The following is a 25,107-nucleotide window of genomic DNA, read 5'->3' as shown; positions in this document are numbered from 1 at the left end:
ATTTTATTTGACTCCATTATTAATAGTATCGTGAATCATCGTGCTCATGCAAAATGAAATGGTCTAAATGTATAAATATTTCTAATTAAATTAATCAAAATTGGTCCTTATCATGCAATTGTTGAAAACAAATTAAAAATATATTATTGACATACCATAATAATATCGCCGAATATCTTTATTTAGTATCTTTCTGATCAAAATAAACTTCAAGTGCACATAATTTACGCTATAGCGTTTATATAACGATTCCTGTAACTGACCGCAAACTGGCCTTGATACCTTGCGGGTTGGAATGCAATGTATTAAAGTGAGATAACAATATCACTGCTGGAACGACGGCTTCAGTAAAGCTTTAAACATTTACATGTTAAACGGTCAATTTTGAAAACAATTTTAAATATTTTCGTCAAAGCGTATATCAGGTTACTGAACAACAATACTTATATGATCTAAAATGTATGAGTGCACATAATGCAACATCGTAGTAATTACCAAATATGAGAACACAGCCATTTAGTACAAACGTTCTGGCGCTGACATTCTTCTAAATATGAAGGGGCACACACTCTGTATTGAATGTCGAGAATTGAGTGTAAAACTGCTCTTTCTCTCAAATCATAGCATTAGAGATACAATTGTTTCATGCTGAATACGCAGTTAACATCTTTGCTCAACGAACTGTAGTATCCCTTTTTATAACCTATACTTCCCAAAAACAAAAAAGTCGATGAAATAAAATATTAATGCTTATGTGAAATTTGTTGGAAGATTGCACGTTTTCTACTGCGAAAAGTTTCAGGCCTATTAGCCTGATATATTATAAAATGACAGGGCAGTAACTTGTCCTTTTCTATGAAACGGAAGTTAAATAATGGGAGATGATAAATGCTTTTTCACTGGAGCAGAGATGTTGGTGAAAGAGATTGCGACTGAGAAGTTAAATAATGGGAGATGATAAATGCTTGTTCACTAGCGCAGAGATATTGGTGAAAGAGATTGAGACTGAGAAGTTAAATAATGGGAGATGATAAATGCTTGTTCACTGGAGCAGAGATGTTGGTGAAAGAGATTGCGACTGGGAAGTTAAATAATGGGAGATGATAAATGCTTGTTCACTGGAGCAGAGATGTTGGTGAAAGAGATTGCGACTGGGAAGTTAAATAATGGGAGATGATAAATGCTTGTTCACTGGAGCAGAGATGTTGGTGAAAGAGATTGCGACTGAGAAGTTAAATAATGGGAGATGATGAATGCTTGTTCACTGGAGCAGAGATATTGGTGAAAGAGATTGCGACTGAGAAGATTAGGATGAAGTAACTCGAAAGTAGAATAATAATAGAGCAGTTAAGGACCGGGTGAGACACTTAGAATAATAATAGAGCAGTTAAGGACCGGGTGAGACACTTAGAATAATAATAGAGCAGTTAAGGACCGGATGAAAGTAGAATAATAATAGAGCAGTTAAGGACCGGGTGAAAGTAGAATAATAATAGAGCAGTTAAGGACCGGGTGAGACACTTATTCTGTGCCGTTTGGTGCCGCTTACACTGGTCAAACGCATACCGTCAAACAGCGTGGCAGACATCTGTAGCAAAATAGCGAACGCTATGGTCTTCCATTCAACTGAATACATTTTTTAGAACATCGCGGGTAGAATGTGTGTACAGTACGCATGAATATGCAGGATAATAGCGCCACGGGGTAACATTTAGAGGCATCGGTCGGACGCCCTTCTTCATATTGAAATTGTGCAATATTGTAGACAGTTATGAAGAACTAGTAGTATATATATATATATATATATTCTGTCCTTTTAAACCGTATCAATTAACGAAACACACTGTTTAAACATAACAAATAAAAACAAACAAACAAATATTTTATTCAAGTCTCAATCACATTGCATGTTCATATCACAATTTACACATACAATATAACACAATAACATGCATGTAACCAGTCATAAATGACTTATTAGAGACTGTACATTTTAAAAGCTTTACATTTAAAATGTCTACAACATTTAAAAAAAAACAAGTTTTCATTCTAATTAAAAACAGTTTTACCATTAAAACATACTCAAGGATATTCTACCTAAGACTCTGTATATACATATATACAGTAAAAGTTTGATTATGTCCTAGAGTATAAACATTGTTTGCGTTCATATAAAATCTTAAAGCAGGTTTTGGCAGCAACATATGCGTTATTTTAATATTTTTAAAAGTCGCAAGTAATTTTTCATCATCTGACACATTTTCATAACTGACACTTGGCATATTGTTTATTACAGAAATAAGTTCTGTTCTACATTTATTGTACAATGGGCAATGATATAGAACGTGCTTTTCATCTTCAACAACATTCTGGCAATAAAAACAACATCTATTTTCTAGCGTTAAAGTCTCATATCTTCCCGTCTCAACTCGTAATGGTGCAACAACGCATCTAAATTTTGTAAAAGCCGAACGGTAATTAAAAGGTATATTGGTTTTCAAATAATTCTCTGTACAGAACTCAGACTTAAAAATTCTGTAAGTTCTCAGCTTGTTACCACCACTTCCTCTGATAGAGGTATTTCTATCTAACAATGCTTTCCATTTCAACTTTTCAACATCAAACAATTTATCTTCAATGTAGTTAATTACAGGTTTAGAGTTACCACTAGCATGATTCAACAATTCAAAACAATTAATATTTTGTAGACATTTTTTTCAATCTAAAATAACTATTTCTAACATAAGCATTTTTTACCACAAAAATACCACTTCATTCTTTCTTGAATTTTGCATATTCATCACTCTAAAAACATACGATACTTTGTTCCTGGCTACATTGATTTTTGTGACGTCATCGCTTTTATATTTCTTCATACCACATACTTTAACTGTTTGAATCTACATGCATAGGTCATTGAGTTTAAAGAGTTCAATTTTAATAATATTTTCTCTCTGGCAGGCGTTTCTTGTTTGATTAATTTTTTTAGCAGTCACATAAACAACCAATCTATGTAATATGGATCTTTTAGACCCATTATTGCTGCTTCTTCCTGTATTTGCGCGATGATGATCTGAAATATTAACTTCATGACGCTATATTCTTAAATCTTTTAGTATAAAGAAGGAATGTAGTTGACAAAAAGTTGTAAATCTGTTGCTCTGGTATCTTTCCTACCATTGAGTTATTATATGGTAATTAAATTGAGTGCGTTTTAATTCCCTTTTATTATTGAGTTATTTGAGTTAAAATGCTATGAGGTTAAATTTTATTTACAATTAAATGTGTCATGAATATTGCTGGGCCAAGTGTGAGGTTGAGCGCTCTAAAACCGGTTTAAACCCCCAATGCTTTGCATTGACCGTTCAAATGCGGTGACCCCAGCTTTATTCTTATATGTTTTTATGTTGTTTTGTATTGTGCTGTTTTGTACTGTTTGGGCCATCGGTCACATGCCTTAAATAAAGGACCAACTAATTGTTTATGATAAGAATTCAATACTGCTCCAGCAGCTGGAGTTTCACTTCTTTATACTGAAAACTGCACCCCAGAGCCTAACATTGACCGGCCTCCAGCCCATCTCCCCAATCAAAGCTGCATTTGGAGTATATTTCCCTATCCCAAGATAGTACCGCATTACCCAGTTGTGGACTGCATTTATACACGAGAAGGACCTGTCCACCCACAAGGGAGCGCTGTAGCTAATGATTGGCTATACCATACTATCATACAGCTTTGTAAAAGTCGAGTAATGGACACCAAATGTTCTGCTCTTTGAAATAATCAGACCAAGAGCCCTGGATGCTGACATAGCAACAGTATAGCTATCTCATGAAAGTCAAGAAATTCATTTATCACAACACCCAAGTACTTATAGCTATGTACATATTCTAATACATCTGTGCCAAGTTTAAAAACATGATCTGACATAGGTGTCTCATAAGTACCTAAATGAATAATATTTGACTTATCACAGTTTACTGTCATTTTATTTTGAGTACACCAGACTGATAGCTGATTCAACATCGACTGCAAATGCTTGGCATTTTCAGCTAATAATACAATATCATCAGCATATAATAAAATGCTTATTTTTGTATCTCCTATCTTGATTCCTTTATCTAAACTATTTATTTAAGAAGCCAAATCATTAATATACAAATTAAACAGCATTGGGGAGATGGGACAACCCTGTTTCAAGCCGCACTTTATATCGAACCAATTTATGTCGAAGCCAATCAGATGGACGCAACATTTAACATCTTTATATAATAAAAATATGACTTGAAACAGTCTGCCCCGCAATTCAAAATGCGGCAACTTTTTCCATAGCATATTTCTTTCTAACATATCATACGCTTTCTTAAAGTCGATACAGGTGGCAAAGGTGGGGAGCCTTTTGATTTTACAATTTTCTTTAATTGTAGTTAATGACTGTACTTTATAAATAGTGCTTTTTCCTTTAACAAAGCAATTTTGCTCATCACATATAATATTTTATTGTGTACTCCAGTTTGTTAATCTAGTATTCAAACGACTACAATAAATCTTATAGTTACATACAAGGAGCTAATGTAATACCCCTATAAGAGAGTGGATCTCTAACATCAGATGTAGACGACTTTGGAATAGGTGTTATTATGCCTTTAGACCATTCTGATGGTACAGTTCCACTGACGTAACATCTATTAAAGAGGCTATGCAGCATCGCCAATGCTAGGTCATTCTTCAACAACTCATTCGGTATATCGTCATGGCCTGGTGCCTTTCCAGATGTTGCCTGTATTATGCATTTTTGGACTTCTTCTATGGTGAATAAGTTTTTTAATTCTAACCCATCAAAAACACCACCACCAGCACCATCAATAGGTGGTACATAGTCTGAATCACTCATAGCGACCTTAGGGCTAAGAAGATTCTCAAAATCGGAACCCCATTATTGAAGGAATTGCCTAGAATCAGAACATACAGAACCATCTGACATTTTAACATCAAATGGAATCTTTTTCAATCTTTCATTACCAATCCCTATTTTACCAATACTTTTTCCAAAAAAAATCTAAAATCCCCGGAGATAGCAGCTTCTAGCTCTGCTTGTGCCTGGTAAACATACTACCTCTTAGCTCTCTGGACGCTACGGTCAAATTCTTTATGCTTTGTGACATATACATGTTTAAACAACCGACTATTTCCATTTGAACATTTTAACAATTGCTTTTCCGCTAAACACATACTTTTCCATAAAACAGTTAAATGATCAGACCACCAAGGCTGATGTACTTTATGTTTCTTACTTGTTCTTTTACTAGATCTTATATCAACTAGCTTATGAGGTAATTTGCTCAACATCTCATCTAATGTATAATCTGTACAAATGAACAGTACGCCTCATCAAGACCCACCTGTGACATGGCCGCACTTATATATGCCCTGCTAAAGAAAAGGACAATCATTACCGATACCCACTTCGTTCCACTCGACAGGGCGCGCGCCTAATGTTACATAGCTGTTAGGTAAAGTTGTTATAGTTGAAGTATTCCTCGGATATGGCGAGCATATTACAAATAGTGTTTTATGTTGGACTCTACGCGGCTCTCTCTGCCGCACAGGGTCCCTCTGTCACCACGTTTTATGGGGAAATTCGTGGCGTCTACGGCAAGGTGATGTACACAAATCCGGCGCTGATCACAGTACACAGGTACCTCGGGATTCCTTTCGCTAAGCCGCCAGTCGGGGATCTGAGATTCCGGAAACCAGAGCCTCTGACGATGCTCAAGACACCGTACATTGCGAGCGCCTTTGGAAAAACGTGTCCGCAATTAGGAGACGGTATCCTACTGGAACCGTTGGAACGTCAGTCTGAGGATTGCCTGTTTCTGAACGTCGTTGTGCCCGAAAGATCGCCGGCATCTGACAAGAATCATGCCGTCATGGTGTTCTTCTACGGTGGAGGGTTCACCACTGGGTCATCGACGACCTACGACGCGCAGTTCTTGGCGGCCTACGGCAACGTAATCATCGTCACTGCAAATTATCGCATTGGCCCGTTCGGTTTCATGTCGACCGAGGACGAGAACTGTCCTGGTAACTTCGGGCTTTGGGACCAACGGCTGGCTCTGCAATGGGTGAACTCCAACATTGCTTCGTTCGGAGGTGACCCCAATCGAGTTACCATCTTCGGTCAGTCCGCCGGCGCAGTCAGCTGCAACTACCAAGCCATGTATCCGCCCAATCGAGGGCTCTTCCAAAATGTCATCACTCAAAGTGGAACGTTTTCAAACACGTTCAATAAACCAGTCCCCAATGCGAGAAAGTACGCACTTAGGCTCGCGAACCAATTAGGATGCGCTTCAGACAGCACGCTAGACGCAGTGGAATGCCTTCGGAAAGTCGCCTGGGAAGATCTGAACGACGCTCTTGTGCTCTTAGGAAAGACCGACCCCACATTCACGAGGTTCTCGCCCGCGGTGGACGGCGAATTAGTGAAAGTGCACCCGTTACAGTTGTTGGATATGTACCAGAATACATACACGGAGGAAGTCGAGTTCTTCAGGTCTCTTCACTACTTGAATGGAGTCAACCAGTACGAGGGCGCGGCGTCTTTGTTCTCTACCCTTGGTAATCCCGCTGCTAAAAATCTGGAGGAAGCGTTATCCAATTTTTTCTATGCCATTGGCGTCTCACCGACGCGCAAGGCTCTAGTAGCAGCGGTGGTCCACGAGTACGAAAACTGGAACCGGCCGTTTAATACGAAGGAGGTACAACTGCAGGCGGTGAGGATCTTTGGGGATTTTACATATGGTGTGTCCGCTGTTCAGGCCTTACTCATGCACGAAGGTATGGTATACTGTGTATTGCATGCTCATTTTAAGTACCCGTGCGTATATCACTTTAAAGAACGCATTAATCTTTAAGCAGTATTTATAAATTTGCAATAAATGTAATTATTCAGGAGAGCATTTATCCGGAAGGGCGCGTTTCCCACTCTTTAAAAGATCAGAAAATATCAGTTGTTCATTCGCGGATTTCCGAGTAGGCAAAGTAGGCAACTGACTATGGACCCCGCGACTTTTAACGGCCCCATAATACCACGAATATACAGACTTTAGTGATTGTTTTCTTAAATTCTTAATCTAATTATTATAATTTCGTATTGTCATTACAGTTTTATAATGCCATGTTATACTTATAAAAGGACATATGTTATGTCTTGCCAGCCTTAGAACTTGTAAGCTAAGTTAAACGAATGGGCACTGACGTTCTTTTAGACACCAGGCCGACTAGGGACCTGGAGGGGGTGGGCCCCAAACGTTTCGCTGCCTATGGGCCTCCACTGTGCTAATCCGGCACTGCAGTTGTTCCTTGCACCTCTATCGTAACACTGATATATTGTAGACTAAACAATATCAGGCTGTCCTGTCTTTATATTTCAATAAGGCACTGGTAAAACATATGTGTGTAATTAGGCCATTGGTTTTCCTATTGACAAAGAGACTAAGGGAATATACTTGCCATCGGACTGAGAGTGATACCAAACGGTATCACATTTGACATTCCGAATTATTCGTCCCCGGGTTATAGACTTTGGTTGCCTTAAAATAAGACTTAGGAGTCCTTGGAAGGGCATATAACATACTCCGCTTTACAAATCTAGATAAATACGCGTTGTTCTAGGTAGGATTGGTGTTAGGCGTCATTAAAACCCGATGATGAAATATAGCATCAATTCCCTGGGGCCAGAATGTCCCTTATTTCCACCAATCGGAGTAAATATCACTCATAACACACACATTTAGGCCTCCGATAATGCCATCATGTAGTAGACAACGGGCCGATATGAACATATTCGCTTGGGACATTGATATTGTTGCTTAAACACTTTATTGTTCAAGCGGGCCCTGCGAACTCCTACGCCTACCGGTTCATGCCCAAGCCCAGTGTGAACATCTTGGGCACGCCAGACTGGGTGCCAGGAGCTAACCATGGGGAGGAAGTGGTATTCGTGTTCGCTGCTGTGGGGGTGTTCCTGCAGCAGCCCTGGGAGGTACAAATGGCCACACACCTGGTCACCTACTGGTCCAACTTCGCAAAGACCAGGTAAGGTAGCGAGCATGATTTATTGTTTTAAGATGTCGTTTGTGCATGTTGACATGTACTAGTCATGTATTCATAAAGTATAAGTGGTAAGCGAAAAGAAAATTACTAAATTACATGTTATCATATAATTATAATATATGATTCTTTATCGAATACTCCGATGGTCTATGCCGTTACACGCTCTAATACACGTTGCTTATGTAAACGTTATGGCCCAGAACTGGGCTAACATGGATGAAATCAAATTAATGTACGACATGGCTACTAGTATGTATCCAGTTTTAGATCCGTTAGGCTGTGACTATTTTCCAGACACCCAAACAACAATGCCACCTGTCTTTCACGTGGCTTTTCTAAAATAAGGTCAACACGTGATTATTTTTCCATGAACTACACAATATCCCGGGCATCTTGTCGGACACGTGGTCTGACTTAAACAAAGTAATTTTCCAGTAATCCAAATATCAAAGTCTGTCACGTGGACTGTCTATCAACATATTGCTTATTTTTCAGGGACCACAAAACATGCCACGCAGTCTGAAACGTGGATTGTCTATAATAAGGGCGATAGGTGATATGCATTTTATAGGAATCTTAATACCCCAGCAACCCCTTCTGTTACGTGACCTGTCTATAACAAAGTCAAAATGTGGTTATTTTCACAGGAATCCCAAAACCCCATCCACTCCTTCTGTAATGTGGCCTGTATATAACAAAGTCAACATGTGGTTATTTTCACAGGAATTCCAATACCCCATCCACCTCTTCTGTCACGTGGCATGTCAATAACAAAGTCAACATGTGGTTATTTTCACACAGGAATCCCAATACCCCATCCACTCCTTCTGTAATGTGGCCTGTATATGACAAAGTCAACATGACCTACATAGAGCTGGACAAAGACGCTGTCACCACCAAACATTACTTTTTGGTGAGTAAGAAATGTCTTATACTGTATTAGTTGTGAATTTCAATAGCCAGACTTTTGCGTAGAGGTTAACACTATTATGCTAACGGAACACTATCGGGAATTCGTGGATAAATATGTTTGTAACGTTTGCAAAATTAGATTTAACTAGAGAACCATTTTTTGATGTGCGTTTAAGTATGAACATATTAAGCCTGCAAGGTTATGATTAATGAATTTTTATTGTAAGGTATTTGTTTAAGTAAATCATTAACATTAACTCAGTATTAAGATAAGACGGGTACAAAAATATATATGTTAGACAGCTATTATCTGTTAAGTCATTACATGTATTAAGTATTTTGTTACTTTCAGGCGAAAGAGCACCACTTCTGGAACAACTTCATGGCACTCTCCATGGAAACTACGGATTCAAATAAGTGTGACAAACCTGTGGTGGCTGCTGCGTCATTAATGAGGTATTATTTGTCTCCAAGATGGTCAGATGGTCGCTGCGGTCGCGATGCTGTTCGCTGTATTCCTGTTTTAGGCATTCTCAAATGGATTTCAACTGACGATAAAAGATGGAAGTCATCTGACAATTTAAGGATACATAATGAATGTCACACTTTTTCGGATTAGTTTGAACACGCTATTCTACTTGTTATTAATGGTTTCGTCATGGTTTAGTGTGTCTACTGTAATAAAACTAGAACTTTGACACGAACACATGATTCGGATCACACTTTTTCGGATTTGTAGGAACACCGTGATTGTACTTGCTATTCATGTGTTCTATTGGTTTACCGTGTCAGCTGTATTAATTTGAATTTTTCGTTAAATTGTGTGCATTTATTCTTTTAAATTTGAAATGCATTCTTCAGAAATTATAATCTTCATTGCAAATTATTTGACCTTTAAATGTTAGTATTGGTGATGAGAACGGATATTAAAGTTGCTTCGAATAATTATATTTTTGAAGGCTTTTTATAACGTTGTTTTTAAATCTCAATTGTTTGGCTGAAAAAAGTAAGATTTGTATCGGTGTTGTCGGTCACATAGAATTTATTAGTGCTGCAGCGAATCCAAAATTTCAATCGTGTCCGAATTCGAATCCAAAGGCTCGGATATCGAATATCGGTTCGAATCCTAATTTGAAAGTAAAAATACGCAAAATAAATTATAATTTATATTGCTATAACAAAAAATGTTTTGAAGCACCAGAATTTATATATTTCTTATGAAAGAAAGTAATTAACTTTTATTATTATTATAAACTTTACAGCTACATATTTTTATACTACTTAAGCAGCATTAGTAGATGCAACTGCAGCCACAGCAGCAGTAAAGGAAGCAGAAATAACGACATCAAAAACAAAAACAAATACTAAGTAGATGAAAACAAAAAAAATGGACTAACGTTGTTCGAACAAACGTTATACCCGGGTCCAGATTCCGCAAATTTCTCAAAAACTATCAAAATCGCAAATACACGAAAAAATGTAAGCGCTTTAACGACAAACATTAATAATAATGCCTCATATTAAACACATCTAGATATGTCAGTCAGATATAATATGAATAACACTGTATTTTAACAAGCAAACGTATCACGCGCAAATCTGCAATAAGTATCAATAAAATACTTCGTAACGACCACTTATAGGCCAGAATTAGTATGCTCATAAAACCCGAAATGCTTCCACACCGAGGATTTTAATTGTTTGGGTACATCGTGAATTTTCCTCTGCGCCATTTTGCACCATCGAAAACGAAAGTAGACTGTGTAGTACCATGTTTTTGTCAAAAAAGTAGCGATAATTGTGACAAACTACGTACCAGTCAGCCTTTTAAACAGAAAGAAACAATTTAACGAAAAGTATTAGGGCGAAAGAACAATTACCGCAAAGGAAAGCTTAAACGCAAATGAGATCCGGATTCGAAACCGATTTTACCAATCACGGTTAGATCCGCGAATCCTCGTTTGGATCCGCGAATCTCGGATATTTCGGATATCCGTTGCAGCCCTAGAATTTATAAACATCGGTTTCTTAAAATGTATCTAATGAAATGCATTTATTAGTGATGTAGTGTAGTAAAGCTTCCTAACTTTATTTCATCAGCCCAGTGAATTAAGCAGTTTTAATGGAAAAAGTGCATGTTGAAGAATCGCAAATAAAATCAAAACAAGGCCGGTGACATTTTTTAACAATAAATTTGTATGCATTATCTGTAAAAAAAGATTATCAAAAAATCTGTTACTGTCAGAAAATCACCAACAATTGCGCAACACCACTTAAAACACCCACGGAATTGACACACCAAGCACAATAAAAAGATGGTGCTGTGCGTCAAATGGTGGGTGAAATGGGCGGCCAGTATATTTAACTGTTCTTAATCAACACACTGGACTTGAGTACTTTGTAAATAACATGAAAATGGATTTTGACATTTCGCAAACTCTCTTTGTGCTTTAAATAGATTGTTGTTATGTTAAAGACTATTTCAAAACATTCTTAATATTTGCAAAGAAGATTGAATGGTAGACGTGTACTAGTTTATGAACTAAATGAAAAGTGAAATATCAAGTTATTTACAACAAAATGATGTTGGTTGCGGTTTATTCTTATGGCTAGGGTAAAATAATTGCCTGTGAGAAGTGTGATAAAATAATGCTCGTGGTGGTTTTGTATGTGAGAGGCTTCAGACCACTAAGGCAATCTTTGTTTTTTTATGGCTTAGCTATGTTCATTGTCCGTAAAAAGTGTACATACGACCAAGTGTTTAACTAACCTAATATTGGTGGTGGCTTCTAACATTGTCCATGGCTGATTATAATATATGTGTGTAAGCATTATGATCTTACGTTCTCCTACGTTATTAAGTAATGATGGTGGTTGTGTTTTATAATTCAAGAATCAGATGACGTGAATTAAAATGTCATGTTGGTGGTACTTTTAAGTCACGTAAGAAAATTCAAGCAGTTCAGAACAGAGTCATAAAATAAATTAAAGAAATACGAACAGGGTTCAGGAACACGTGACTTTGTGGGGTTCCAATTTAGCGTTAATGGATGTAAACACACCGGTAAGTTTTTTTTCCAAATAACCTTTTTTAACAATTTGTCTTAAGAATTTCAACAAGTGCATAAAAGACAGATGTGTATGCTAATTATGGCAATTTGAGATACATCAGAATTACTTTATTTAATAGCCTGTGTTCTTGTTAAAAATGCCATGTGTACGGCACGGTTATGCTTCACGTAACGTGAAATTTTGTCATCGATTTCAGACGTATTCAAGGATTGATTCTTATACCTTAAGATATCGGCACAAACTGCAAGAAAAACAGTCTTTAATGCACTAAAGACTTTTGCAAATGTATTAGATTAACTTGAGATATTTGCAAAAATATAGTTCTTAACGGCGTGTATACATTCTGTCAAGCCCGTGTGTAAACCCCTGAAAACCCCGTTGATTCTGCACCATGGGGTATTCACGCTTTTTCAAATCTCACGTTCGAAATTTTTGTGTGCACAGTTGACGCAAATCTGATAGGGTATATTCGCTTTTTGAGCTTCCGATTTCCTGCTTTTTAAAGAACAATAGGGTATCTCATAGAGATGGGTCCAAGTTGAACAACAATTATCGGAAATTTGACCACGTGACCTAGTGTTTCACGTCACGTGACTCAGTTCAAATTTTGGCAAAGATATGACGAAGACAAACAAAATTAATTAAAGTGACTCGATCACATATTTTTGCATTTTTATAAGTTCTTTATTACATGCTTTAAATGGGTAAAGGTATGCATAGGACCTATAGTATAAAACAATAAAATAATATAAAAAAAGAAAAACAAAGATGTTTTCACGTCATTTGGATTCGAAAAACTGACCTATCAATTCAAATGCTATCGCCTCAACAACTCGGCCATCCGAGCAACATTATGCTTTGTACACTCTATATGAGCAATCCCCATATAGTCACAACAGAATGGATAATGATTACGTGCTATGTAAGAATGATTAAAGAGTAATTACACAATTAAAAGAGTTCAATGTAGCCAACTCGAACGCTGCAGCGGCTACGTAACCGCGAAAACAATATGCGAGTCGTTTATTTCCTCCCAGGCGGAGCATTAAAAAGACCAGTAAGTAACAAATCGGTTATTTCATTCTAGCTAGGTGCTAAGTTTTGTTTGCTGAACACGCTGTCTACTCTGCTACCACGCCGTTCTATAATGTTGTAAGTTTCAGCTGTAAGTAAATGTACATTGTGGTAAAATCCAACCGTATTTTGAACATGTTTTAAATTGGGATTTGTCGTTAACGTTTGGTAACACACCGGCTGGACAGAATGAAAACCAACCGTTAAGAACTTTATTTTTGCAAATATCTCGAGTGATTGAAATAATGTTTGCAAAATTCTAAAGTGCATGAAAGACATTTTTTGTTTCTTACGTTACTTAAGAGTGGTTTTAAGTACTCATACACGTTTTAAATTTAACATTATTTGCATACATGCCCAGCGGTTCCAAGTGACCATTTCACAGTGAAATTTAACGTTTTAGTATTAATATGAGTTGTTGAATTAAAGGAAATCGAAAAGTTTAACAAACGAATTAAAAAAAAACTAAGATGTTTTCAGACATACGCTGGTTGAGGATAATAATCAAGAACTATTATTGCAGAGAACCGATGTTAACATGGGAGTCGAATCAATTCAAGTCGCCCCTTTGTTCGAAAATGATCCTCGTAATACACCCGACAGTTAACTTGTAGGGTCTCTGCTTACGTAACTTGTATTGTCTTCATGTTTCGCCACGGAGTCGCTGGTAAAAGAATTAGAAGCCAGACATTCCTCATTTGCAGATAGTCATGTCTCACAATTTTTTTTATAACTTTTGTAGTTAAGAACTTTTTATTGTAAACGCTATTTTATGTAGAATAATCCACAGGCGTTTGATTGAAATTTGCTTTTTTAGTTTATAAAAAAATCTTATTATTTGATGGCATTTGAATCAGCGTTATTTATTGATATCTTGAATATATAAAATAATAATTCCAACAATTGATTAATATTTTGTAATTGCTGTTGTTGCAATTGTTGTTGACTTGCGAATCACATGTATTACACAAGATTTGTTTGTGAAACCTTTGACCTTAAAGGTGACATTTTTTATTTTATTTATCTGATGAACGCACTCAAAATATACATATTAAGTCATCACACAACAACAACAACAAATTGACAGAATTATGAGTTCGTAACGTTATCGTCTAGCAATATGAATACATACGGTAATATCTCCACAATACTTATACGAATTAAAAAAAACGTACTAAAGAAAAACTATTGTATTTATTTATTTATAACGCTCTTTATAGAAACGGTTACAATATCTTTATTTCACGAATATCAGTTGGAAATATCTGCTATGGTTGTTTCAATTAATAGGTGCATATGTTTGTACCAAAATATTGCAAGCAAATACGAACAAATAGCGTCAAAAATGTCCACAATCGTTAACAAGCTCGTTTAAGAACAGCAAAAGCCATAAAGATATTCACTCCTAAGCCCACGCAAACTGTTGCCCGGCTCGGTTTGGGAATGACGTTCAGATAGATGATCGTGTGTTAAGCCGGGAGCCGGCAAATATCCGAAACAGCAAAACCGCTGTTGCAACATCCAGGCTAGTGAGCACGTAGAGAAGCCCAACCGGAACGAATGGAATCACGTTCTCAAGATCGTTCTGGTGACAGCTGTAAAACAACCACACAATTATTAGCTACGCAACTGTGCATTGCAAATAATTTCCTTACCGTAAGCTTAAAAAGAAATGAAAGGAAGATGAGATTGATGAAATATTTATAAAATTGTGGCATAACTCATATAATAATTATTTTAAGAAAATGAAAATAAAAAACATGATGTTCATCTTCAACTAAGAAAGCAAGTCATTTCCACACATTAAATGTTTCAAAGTTTTTAGAAATTGTATGCAGTACAAATCTGAAACCATTGTCACCTGTTCTCCATGGCATATTGTCCATTACTGTAAGGCTTTCCCATAAACTCCACAAAGAATTCTAACATTTTGGCTATATTCATTGATAGCAGACGTTGATGTTTTTTCACATAAAACAGACTTAAACTGTATTAAAGTTTTAATGTCGGGATCACTACTTTGCATCTCTTCTAACTGTTCTTGTGACCAATTTTCAATCAAGTTGGAACACAACACAGTGCTTTCGTCCATTTCATTCAGGTTGCAATGATGTATACTATCATCAAAAGACTGAATCGAAGAACAATGAACATCATCGCTACGTGCCTTTCCACTAAATGCTTTAGGCATCAGTATGCCTTTCTGACTGCTGGAAACTGTGTCAAAACCTCCTACCATCCTTTTGTATTGAGAGTCACAATGCTTTAGAGCATAAAGTTCTGGACCATCATCACTACAATCATCTTGGCAACATGGAGTACTAACGCAAGGGTCTGGAGCTAATGTTCGAGGCAAAATGTTGCCTTTTGAGCTTCCATTATTGCAATCAGTACAGCTTTCACATTTACAGCGACGGTTTCTAAACGGAAGTCTAGACAGTGTATCGGCATTACCATGCAAACAACCTTTCCTATGTTCAACTGAAAAGTCGTAAGTGTCTAACACGGTTAACCATCGAGCGAGCATGCCCTCTGGTTCCTTGAAGTGTTTCAACCATGTTAGTGAAGCATGATCAGTGCGAACTCGAAAGTTCCGTCCCCATCAATAATGCCTAAGTTGTTTAACAAAGATTACAACATCTAGTAGCTCAATAATGGTAGTGCAATACTTATGTTGTGACTTATTAAGTGATTCACTGGCATACGCAATCACTCTTTTAACACCATCCTGTATTGGGAAAAAACTGCACAATTCCTGTTTGTGAACCATCTGTGTCTAGTATGAACATCCCAGTGTTTTGTGGAAAGCATTAAATTGGAGGAGAAATCAGCTTTTCCTTAAGCTGTTCAAAACTTGATTGGCATTCTTGAGACCAAAAGAATCGTTTTCTTTTCTGAGGAATAAACTTTAAGTAGTAATTCAAAAGACCTAGGAAGCTTTTAATTTCAGTCTTATTTTGGGGAACAGTCCATGATCGAACTGCTTCGATTTTTGATGAATTAGACGAAATCCCTTTTTCTGAAACAATGTGGCCTACGTATTCAACATGCTTTTGGAACAAATGACATTTCTTTGGTTTGAGAGACAGCTTTGAAACACGGAATCTAGAGAAAACCTCAGATAAATAAGCAACTGTTGTTTCAAATGTACTTCCAAACACAATGATATAATCCAGATAGCAAAGACATTGTTTCCATTGCATGTCATGCAAAACTATTTCTACCAAACGCTCAAAGATTGCAGGTGCGTTACATAGGCCAAAGGGCATGACCTTGAATTGATATAAACCACAATGTGAGGTAAATGCGGTCATATGCTTATGTTTATCAGCCATCTTAACCTGCCAATATCCACTAGTCAGATTTAATGTACAGAAGTATTTTGCTCTTGCAAGATTGTCAATGGCATCATTTAATTTAGGTAAATAATATGCATTCTTCCTATTTAATGCGTTTAATTTGCGTTAGAAAATGCAAAATCGGACAGTATTGTCTATTTTCTTTACTAATACAATTGGTGCCGCCCAAGCACTGGAACTAGGTTCAATGATTTCATTATCAAGAATCTTTTTAATTTTAGAATCAACTTTTCTGAGCAAAAGGAACACGTCTTGGTAAATTTTGACTGGTTTTGCGTTTCCAACATCAATTGTATGCTCTACTTGGTCTGTCTAGGAGTTCTTTCCAGAGTTATCGTCAAATATGTCACTATACTCGTTCAGGAACTTTTAAGCTTATTTTGTTAGTCAGAGTTAAGAGTTTTTAAAGCTTCGTCAAATAGTGGCTGAATATGAGTAGGCAAGATTATTGAGTCTTGAATTGAATGATCTGGTTCATTAATTTCATTTACTGACAAAATTGGCTGCAAGCTGGCAACTGTCAAATTTCGGTCAATTTTTAACTTCTATTAGTCAAATTTATAAAAGTAATTGGGACATTGGCTCGGTTAGCATCAATAACCGTTTTTGCCATGAGTAAACCTCGTTTTTATGCTAGTTTGTATGGTTCAACTATACCTTGTTTCTTAAAAAATAAACCATCTATATTTCCATTTATTGTCATTTCTGAGTCAGCGGGGATCGTACATGTGTTTTCTAGCCGAATGCGTGCTACTTTTTGGCTTCATATCTGATAAGTTTGAGTGTGTGCTTACCAATTTGCATTAATGCTTTACCAAACTTTAACTGAACGTCAAAATCTTCCAAGAAATCACTTCCAATAATAGCATTAATTTCATCCAAATCTGCTACAAAGAATTCATAAGAAAACAAATTATTGTCTAATTCAAAATCAATTTGCGCCTTCCAGAAAACTGCTAACTCACTACCATTAGCAGCAGTTAGGGTTTGAGTGACCCTATTTAGCTGACTAAGATCTAAAAAAAATTCTAGCTAAACTAATTGACAGGACACTAACAGAGGAGCCAGAATCAATCAGTGTTTGACAAATGTAACTATTTTTGTCAGTTTTGCAATTAAACAAGACCTTGTCTTAAAAGCATTCAACACAATATGTTGATGTCCATGAGCCTCAGAAGTCCCTTTGGCTGAAATTTCGGGCTCAAACTCAGCCACGTCTAGTTTTCGGACAGATTTTGTGGACATGTTGAAGCTACGTGACCTTTGCAGTGACATTTGTAGCATTCTATGTTTTCCAGATTCTTCGTTCGTTCTCTACTAGTGGATCTGTTCCTATTCTTTCGACTGATAGATTGGTTAAGTTCCTTTAATAGGTGTGCAATGTCGTCTAGCGTTACATTTTACTTCTGGCCTCCCTTAATGGTATTGCATTCTGAGTGCGATGAATCTGACTCGAACCTAGGTTTCCTTAAAATACCCTGAGAGCCTTCAAATGCTTCATATTAAATAGCCAAAGCAATAGCTGCATTAATTGTTGCTGGTTGGCTAAGTTGGACGTGACTTCGTACTTCCGGTCTTGACAGTCCGTTAATGAACTGGACAAAGACATAAATCTCTCTTGCATCTGATTGGACAGAGGGGTATGCATGCAAACAAAGCTTTTGTAAGGCAAAGCAAAAGTCAGCTGCAGATTCCGATCTTAGCTGCCGCCTGTTTCGAAACTCGCATCTGTATGCAGTTTCTCTTTCTGCAGGATTTAATATTCTACCTAAAACTTCAAGCAGGTAACTGAAGTCATTGATTCTTGAAGGTTGTAGGTCACTCAACAAATTGTGTGCATTACCCTTTTAGCTCATCACTAATTGTTGTGCCTTCTCGAAGTCATTCCAATTGTTCCATTGAGCAACATTTTCAAAGTGGACTATGTAATCACGCCAATCAGTGCTATGACCATCAAACTTTTCTGGTTCCTTTGCTTTTCGCATGCTGTGAAACGTTTGGTTAGACATGTAGGCTTAACATATTGCACTGTGTTTACTGTGAGGTGTTGATGCATATGCATTTGTATGATTTGCATGATTGTTCAGCATCGGTGTATTTTAAGCAGGGCCACAGTCAGTCCTTGTAGGATTCCTTTTACTGTATTGTGTTTGTGGCATTGGGTCTATGGCTGTGTAAATGTGTAAGCTGTGTGAGTTTCTTGGTTGTAATCCTCTAAATGTATTTTCAGGCGCTGTGTTTATATGCATGATAAGTGTGCGCCCACTGTGTTGTGTGTAAGACATTGGGTGGATTTATGTGGCAATATGTGGGCTGTATGTGTTGCTATGCATGAAAGGTGTTTGTCAACTGCGTTGTGTGTAAGACAGTGGTGAATTTGTGTGTCAGCGTGTGGGCTGTATGTGTTGTTATGCATGGCATGTGTTTGCCAGCTGTGTTGTGTGCGAGACATTTGGTGTATCTGTGTGTCAATCTGTGGGCTGTTTGTATTGTTATGCATCATATTGATGTGTGCATCTGAGACTTGCTCATGTGTGTGTGTACTGGGTGTGCTTTGTTGAAGTAATTAATTGCTTTGATATGTGTTTGACACAGGTGTTTGTTGGTATGTGTTTGGCGCTAGTGTTTGTTTGGTCGTTCTGAGCATTGACGCCGCAGCAGTCATTGTGTCTGATACTGTACTGAATGAACAATTGGATATGTGATCATTTTCCTTTGACGTTTTTGGATGTGTAAGCCCTGAGAATTTAACTTCTCTTGTTTCTCCCAAAGTGATCCACCATGACATAGGCTCACTCATTGTCATACAATTTGTGTACTAGGAAGATTAAACTTCCTTTTAATGTTAAAATGGTCAAATGTAAAACTTCACCAAGAGTGTGTGACTTTAAATAAAGCAATTTGTTAATGCAAATACTTTATATGTGTTGTTGAAGTTTATGTATAAGTCGTTAAGATCCTTTGTAAAATATGCTTAGCTACTGTGTATTTGCTAGTTTTTATTGGTATTCCGCATTATGTTTACACCTCACTTTCAATAATAAATGAATCAGTGTTGTTTTTGTAACGACAATAGGACTATAATAAATGGTGCGCTTCAATTGTATCTATAACACAGAAGGAGACCGGTTGGTGCATGTATGAAGGCACTACCCTGTCTGTAGCGTGTACACTAGTTACTGCAGAGATATCAACATTATTACCATGCACATTGGCATTTTGAGCTTATTCTAAGATTGTACCTCCAATAAAACACAGAATCGATGACAAAATTGTCAACTGTTATAGAACGGACGAGTCCCCAAAATGTAACAGGCTTACTTATTTTAATTTAGTTTAACTACCTGTTAACCCGGGTTAAACTAGTATAATAAAAAAAAATTAAACGAATGCCATTATATGCAGTTTATTTAGAAGTACAATTCAAATACTAACTACAAGAACACACACTACAGACTAAAATGGTTTTACATGACTTATTAATAGAACTGACTAAATACTAGAATCTAAACCAATAAACTAAAATATGTCTAACTGACTTGTTCCCTTGAACGTGGGCAGGAGCTGCCTTTAGTGTTCGTGAGAGAAACGCGAAGTTGCATAAAAATCACAGGCTTATATACAGGCCCTAACAGGCAATTACACAATGAAGGCCCTGTCCTACCTTGAAACACAAAGTAACAATAATAAAAGGTTTAATGCATTAGGTTCAACATAAACAAAAGAGATGAATGGGCCCCCTATTTATGTAACCGAACACCATGAAGTCCATGAGGAATAAATGGTCAGCAAATTAAGTAGACCAGAAAAGACTTGTTACAGGATAAAATTTAACTGGAGACTTAATTATAACAAGAGGGCCTGAAAGGCCCAAAGGCGCTCACCTGAGATAAAAAGAAATGACATGTTCGTTGCAGCCCAAGATATCAATGGAACAAATATTCTAACCACGTTTCAAGAAGAATGAACAACAAATGGCCCCCTGGCAGCCATGTTTTTCAACAGACCTGAACCATTTTTGAACTTGTCCAAGATATCATAAGGACAAATCTTCTGACAAAGTGTCATGAAGATCCGACAATAAATGTAACCCTCAGAGTGTTAACAAGGCAAATATTCATGACGCACAACGGAAAACAGACAATTGACAAAAGGTGATCACAAAAGTTCACCATGAGCAAAAAATATTATGCTCATAAAGATTGTCACCATGTGAAGAAGATGATAGTATTAAAACTAATTGAGTAAACTAAATCAAGATATGATAACAACATTTGTACTCAGCAAGTGTCATTCAGATTGAACTAAAAATGTTACTAAAGTATTCACAATGTTTCACTATAAACAACTGTAGACATACAAAAAAACTACCACCCTGAGAATCTTGTTTTTAAACAAACATGAACTATTTTCAGACTCAACTTAATTTATATTTCCAATTAAAAAATCAATACATCGATTTTAAAACACAAATCTTTGATAATCATAAAAAAATTCAGATCTCATCAATAAAATGTGTGCCTCAAAAATTATATCTTCTCTTATATATGGTACCACACATCAAAGAAATAGCACAACGAGATATCAAGTTGCTGATCTAAAAATAGAACAACAAGGTTCACTCAGAGATGTGTATTGATTTGTGCTCAGGCAGCTGATAAGGGTCAGTTGGAATTCAAACAATTCAAGCTATGAACATTTTTTCTCCCTTAAGTAATTTTCTGCAAAATAAATATTACTACATTAAACTTCAATAATATTTAACTATAGTGTAAACAAGGTTTTACTATAACCATATAAGGAAAAATGCCCCGCCCCCTGATGGCCATGTTTTTCAACCAACCCAAACCATGTTCAAACTCTTCCACGATATAATTAGGATGAATCTTCTGCCAAAGTTTCATGAGATCGAACAATAAATGTGGCCTCAAGAGTGTTAACAAGGTTTTACAAAAGCCATATATAGCCATATAAGGAAAAAGGTCCCGCCCCCTGGTGACCATGTTTTTTAAGCAACCGGAACCATTTTCAAACATATCCAACATATCATTGGGACAAATATTCTGACCAAGTTTCATGATGATCGGACAATAAATGTGGCCACTAGAGAGTTAACAAGGTTTTACAATAGCTATATAAGGCAAAATACCACGCCCCCTTGGCGGCCATGTTTTTCAACCAACCGAAACCATTTTCAAAGTCATCCAAGATATCATTGGGACAAATCTTCTGACCAAGTTTCATAAAGATCGGACTATAAATAAGGCCTCTAGAGTGTTAACAAGGTTTTTCTAAAGCAATATATAGCCATATAAGAAAAAATGCCCCGCCCCCTGGTGGCCATGTTTTTCAAGCAACCGGAACCATTTTCGAACTTGTCCAAGATATCATTGGTAGAAATCTTCAGACCAAGTTTTATGATGATTGGAAAATAAATGTGGCCTCTAGACTGTTAACAATATTTTACAATAGCCATATAAGGAAAAATGCCCCGCCTCCTGGTGGCCATGTTTTTCAACCAACTGGCATCAATTTCGACTCGTCCAAGATAGTATTGGGATAAATCTTCTGACCAAGTTTCACGAAGATTGGACAATAAATTTGGCCTCTAGAGTGTTAACAAGGTTTTACTATAGCCATATATAGACATATAAAGAAAAATGCCCCGACCCTTGGCAGCCATGTTTTTCAAGCAAACATAACCAGTTTCGAATTCATCCAAGATATCATGGAGACAAATCTTCTGACCAAATTCCATGAAGATTGGACAATAAATGTGGCATCTGGAGAGTTAGCAAGGCAAATGTTGACGCCGCACAATGCACGACGCACGACGGACAAAATGCGATCACAAAAGCTCACCATGAGCACATTGTGCTTAGGTGAGCTAAAAATGCACAGATGGTCGACATTTCTTCAATATTTGTAACTGAATCAATGTCAGGTCGATAACATTTTTGACAAGCAGTAGTACTTCGATTTAAGATAAAAATGTTAAAAAAATATGTTTACTCTATTTGTAACAGCTATGTCAAAATAAAACAAATTATATTAAATGTATAAACTTATTTGTCATAAGGCTTTTCTTTGAAAAACCTCAGAAAAGTATTTTTGTAAAAAAAAGCGTATATTATTACTAGGGATGGCAACGGTTAATCGGTTAACCGGTTATCCGTTTCTTCAGGAGGTTAACTGATTACACAATTAATATTCGGTTACTCTTGCAGAAAACGCATTTTTGTTGAACGCAATAAATGCTCAACTCGTTAGCTTTGTTTTACTTCATTTCACTTAATTGGCTAATCCGCTTATCTGATCGCAAATTATCGGCAAATACCAACCCGTGATGCCCCTGTAGATCAAAAGCGATTAGAGTTGTAAACCATCGTGGTGCAGCGGAATAATGAGCAGGCACACGAGCAATGAGCACCTACTATGCAGTGTGTTTGTTTAGCACTTTACATTCCATTGTGTTTTAATTATTCACATATTGATAAATTTAATTTATAAACAGACCAATTAGGCGTGTCACTTAGCACATTTGACTGCCACATGTCCTTTTTCTATAAATATTACCGTTGCAAAATATAATTACGCTAATTGAAAATTTTTATTAATCATCAAACTATTAATGCACGTAATTCTTAAAGGATAACGGGTGTTAATAAAACACAACATAATTCAAATTCTGCACTAGCTTTTATTGATCAAGATGTAGAACAATAATTATGTGTAAATGACATGAAGCTAATATTACAATAAAGAAATATCACAGTTCACCGACAAGCATATAAAAAATGTCGGAAATGACTAAGTATTAGATTCAAAATGTATAATATTAAATTTAGAATTCGAATTCCCAAGTTAAAGGATCACCAAAATTTGTAAAGAAACAGTCTTTAACTGATAAAATGGTTAAAGTAATAAGTTACAAGACAATCAACAAGACAGAGCATATTTGCATATTTATGTAATTGTTTATAAACGTATACGTTTTTCGGATGATTTTATTTTATTTATGTGGTACAAAGACTGTCGGTTAACCGGTTAACCGCTCGAATATCGAAACATGTTAACCGGTTACAAATTTGCTTAGGTTTGCCATCCGTAATTATTACTTTTGGCGCTGAATCAGTCGAATCTATGTGGCAACAACCTCGCTACCATGCACATGATCTAATAACAGATCATGAATGCACGTGTATAGAGAAAAATTGCAAGTAAGATACACCTAATAACATTATAAGTGAAACAACAACAAAAATTTCATCTACAATGAATTTAAAAATAATAAAATGCTTTCAAACTTTTATATAAAACAAGAGATGTGTTTGTCAAAAACACAATGCCCCCTTCTGCGTCGCTTTGAAGCCATATATTTGACCTTTGACCTTGAAGGATGACCTTGACCTTCGACCACTCAAAATGTGCAGCTCCATGAGATACACATACATGCCAAATATCAAGTTGCTATCTTCAATATTGCAAAAGTTATGACCAATGTTAAAGTTTTCAGACTGACTGACGGACGGACAGACAGACAGACGGACGGATGGACTGACGGACAGTACAAAAACTAAATGCCACCCTTCGGGGGCATAACAAAGCATGAATGTGTCATTTTTTCATGGATGCCCCACATTCCTTTTTTGTCTCCAGTAATCCACGTATGTAAAAAAAAATGTTTAAAACTATATTTGACTGTTGACCTCTATGTTTACCTTGACCTTTGAGGCATGGAGAAGGGTGATGCACGCGACATTCAATCTCATGGAGGTCATCAGGTGTAGGTTAATAACAATTGCATAATTATTGTCATGGTAACAGTCAAGACAAAGTTTTTAATTGCTAACTTTGATCTCTAAATGTTGACCTTTGTGGTAGTCTGGTATTGCATGTCAAACATCTGTGCTAAGTTATTTCAAATCCCTCAATATTTGGTAAAATTATGGCTGACACAGACATTTTAACCAGACATGTGGAAACCGAAGTAAAGACAGCCGTTTTGTATATGCTGCTGAAGGGGCATAACAACAACAGTAATGTATACTGAGCAAAGTAAAAGTACAATTATTAAAAATAAAAAAAATAAATCCACAATCCAGTCTTATTTTAGGAGAAAAGCGCTAAAGCCAAAACCTAAGAAGGTTTCAAGATGCAGATTAATATGGATTGTTTCATGTCATTAGACAGGGTGAACATTACATAGTGAGATTATATGTGGCTCATTACCCATATAACTGTTGAATAATATTGTCTTACTCTTCCTATAACAAAATTAACACCGTTTAATCTATCGTGAAGGTTGTATGTACACAGATGAATAGGGGTTAATTATTATGTATAAGCACTCACTGAAGATACAATTATAGGGGTCAATTACACGTACTTACAAATACCAAATTTATACATAAATACATAAGCTAAATATATATCTATGCCCCTTGAAAGCTGATCGCAAATCAATAAGGATAGGGATGTATGGATACAGATTAATAAGGGTTTGATAGAATAAACACTGTAGGAGCATAATCTTGATGTTGACTCAATGCAGATTGATAGGGGTCCATTACTT

At 36.5% G+C, this 25,107-nt stretch overlaps 1 protein-coding gene across 1 annotated transcript; it reads left to right on the top strand.

The window, feature by feature from the left end:
* Positions 1-5,372: 5,372 nt before the first annotated feature.
* On the top strand, positions 5,373-11,135 carry LOC127839616 (cholinesterase-like). The gene is made up of 5 exons (XM_052368003.1): positions 5,373-6,837; positions 7,893-8,097; positions 8,917-9,028; positions 9,380-9,539; positions 11,128-11,135. Exons 1-5 carry the CDS (start codon positions 5,547-5,549, stop codon positions 11,133-11,135), a joined length of 1,776 nt encoding a protein of 591 aa, XP_052223963.1. The 5' UTR covers positions 5,373-5,546.
* The last annotated feature ends 13,972 nt before the right edge of the window (positions 11,136-25,107 follow it).

Source organism: Dreissena polymorpha, chromosome 7 (assembly GCF_020536995.1).
Source record: "Dreissena polymorpha isolate Duluth1 chromosome 7, UMN_Dpol_1.0, whole genome shotgun sequence".
NCBI classification, from domain to species: domain Eukaryota; kingdom Metazoa; phylum Mollusca; class Bivalvia; order Myida; family Dreissenidae; genus Dreissena; species Dreissena polymorpha.
Note: the sequence above shows the minus strand (reverse complement) of the source record. Positions and strands in the feature narration are given on the sequence as shown.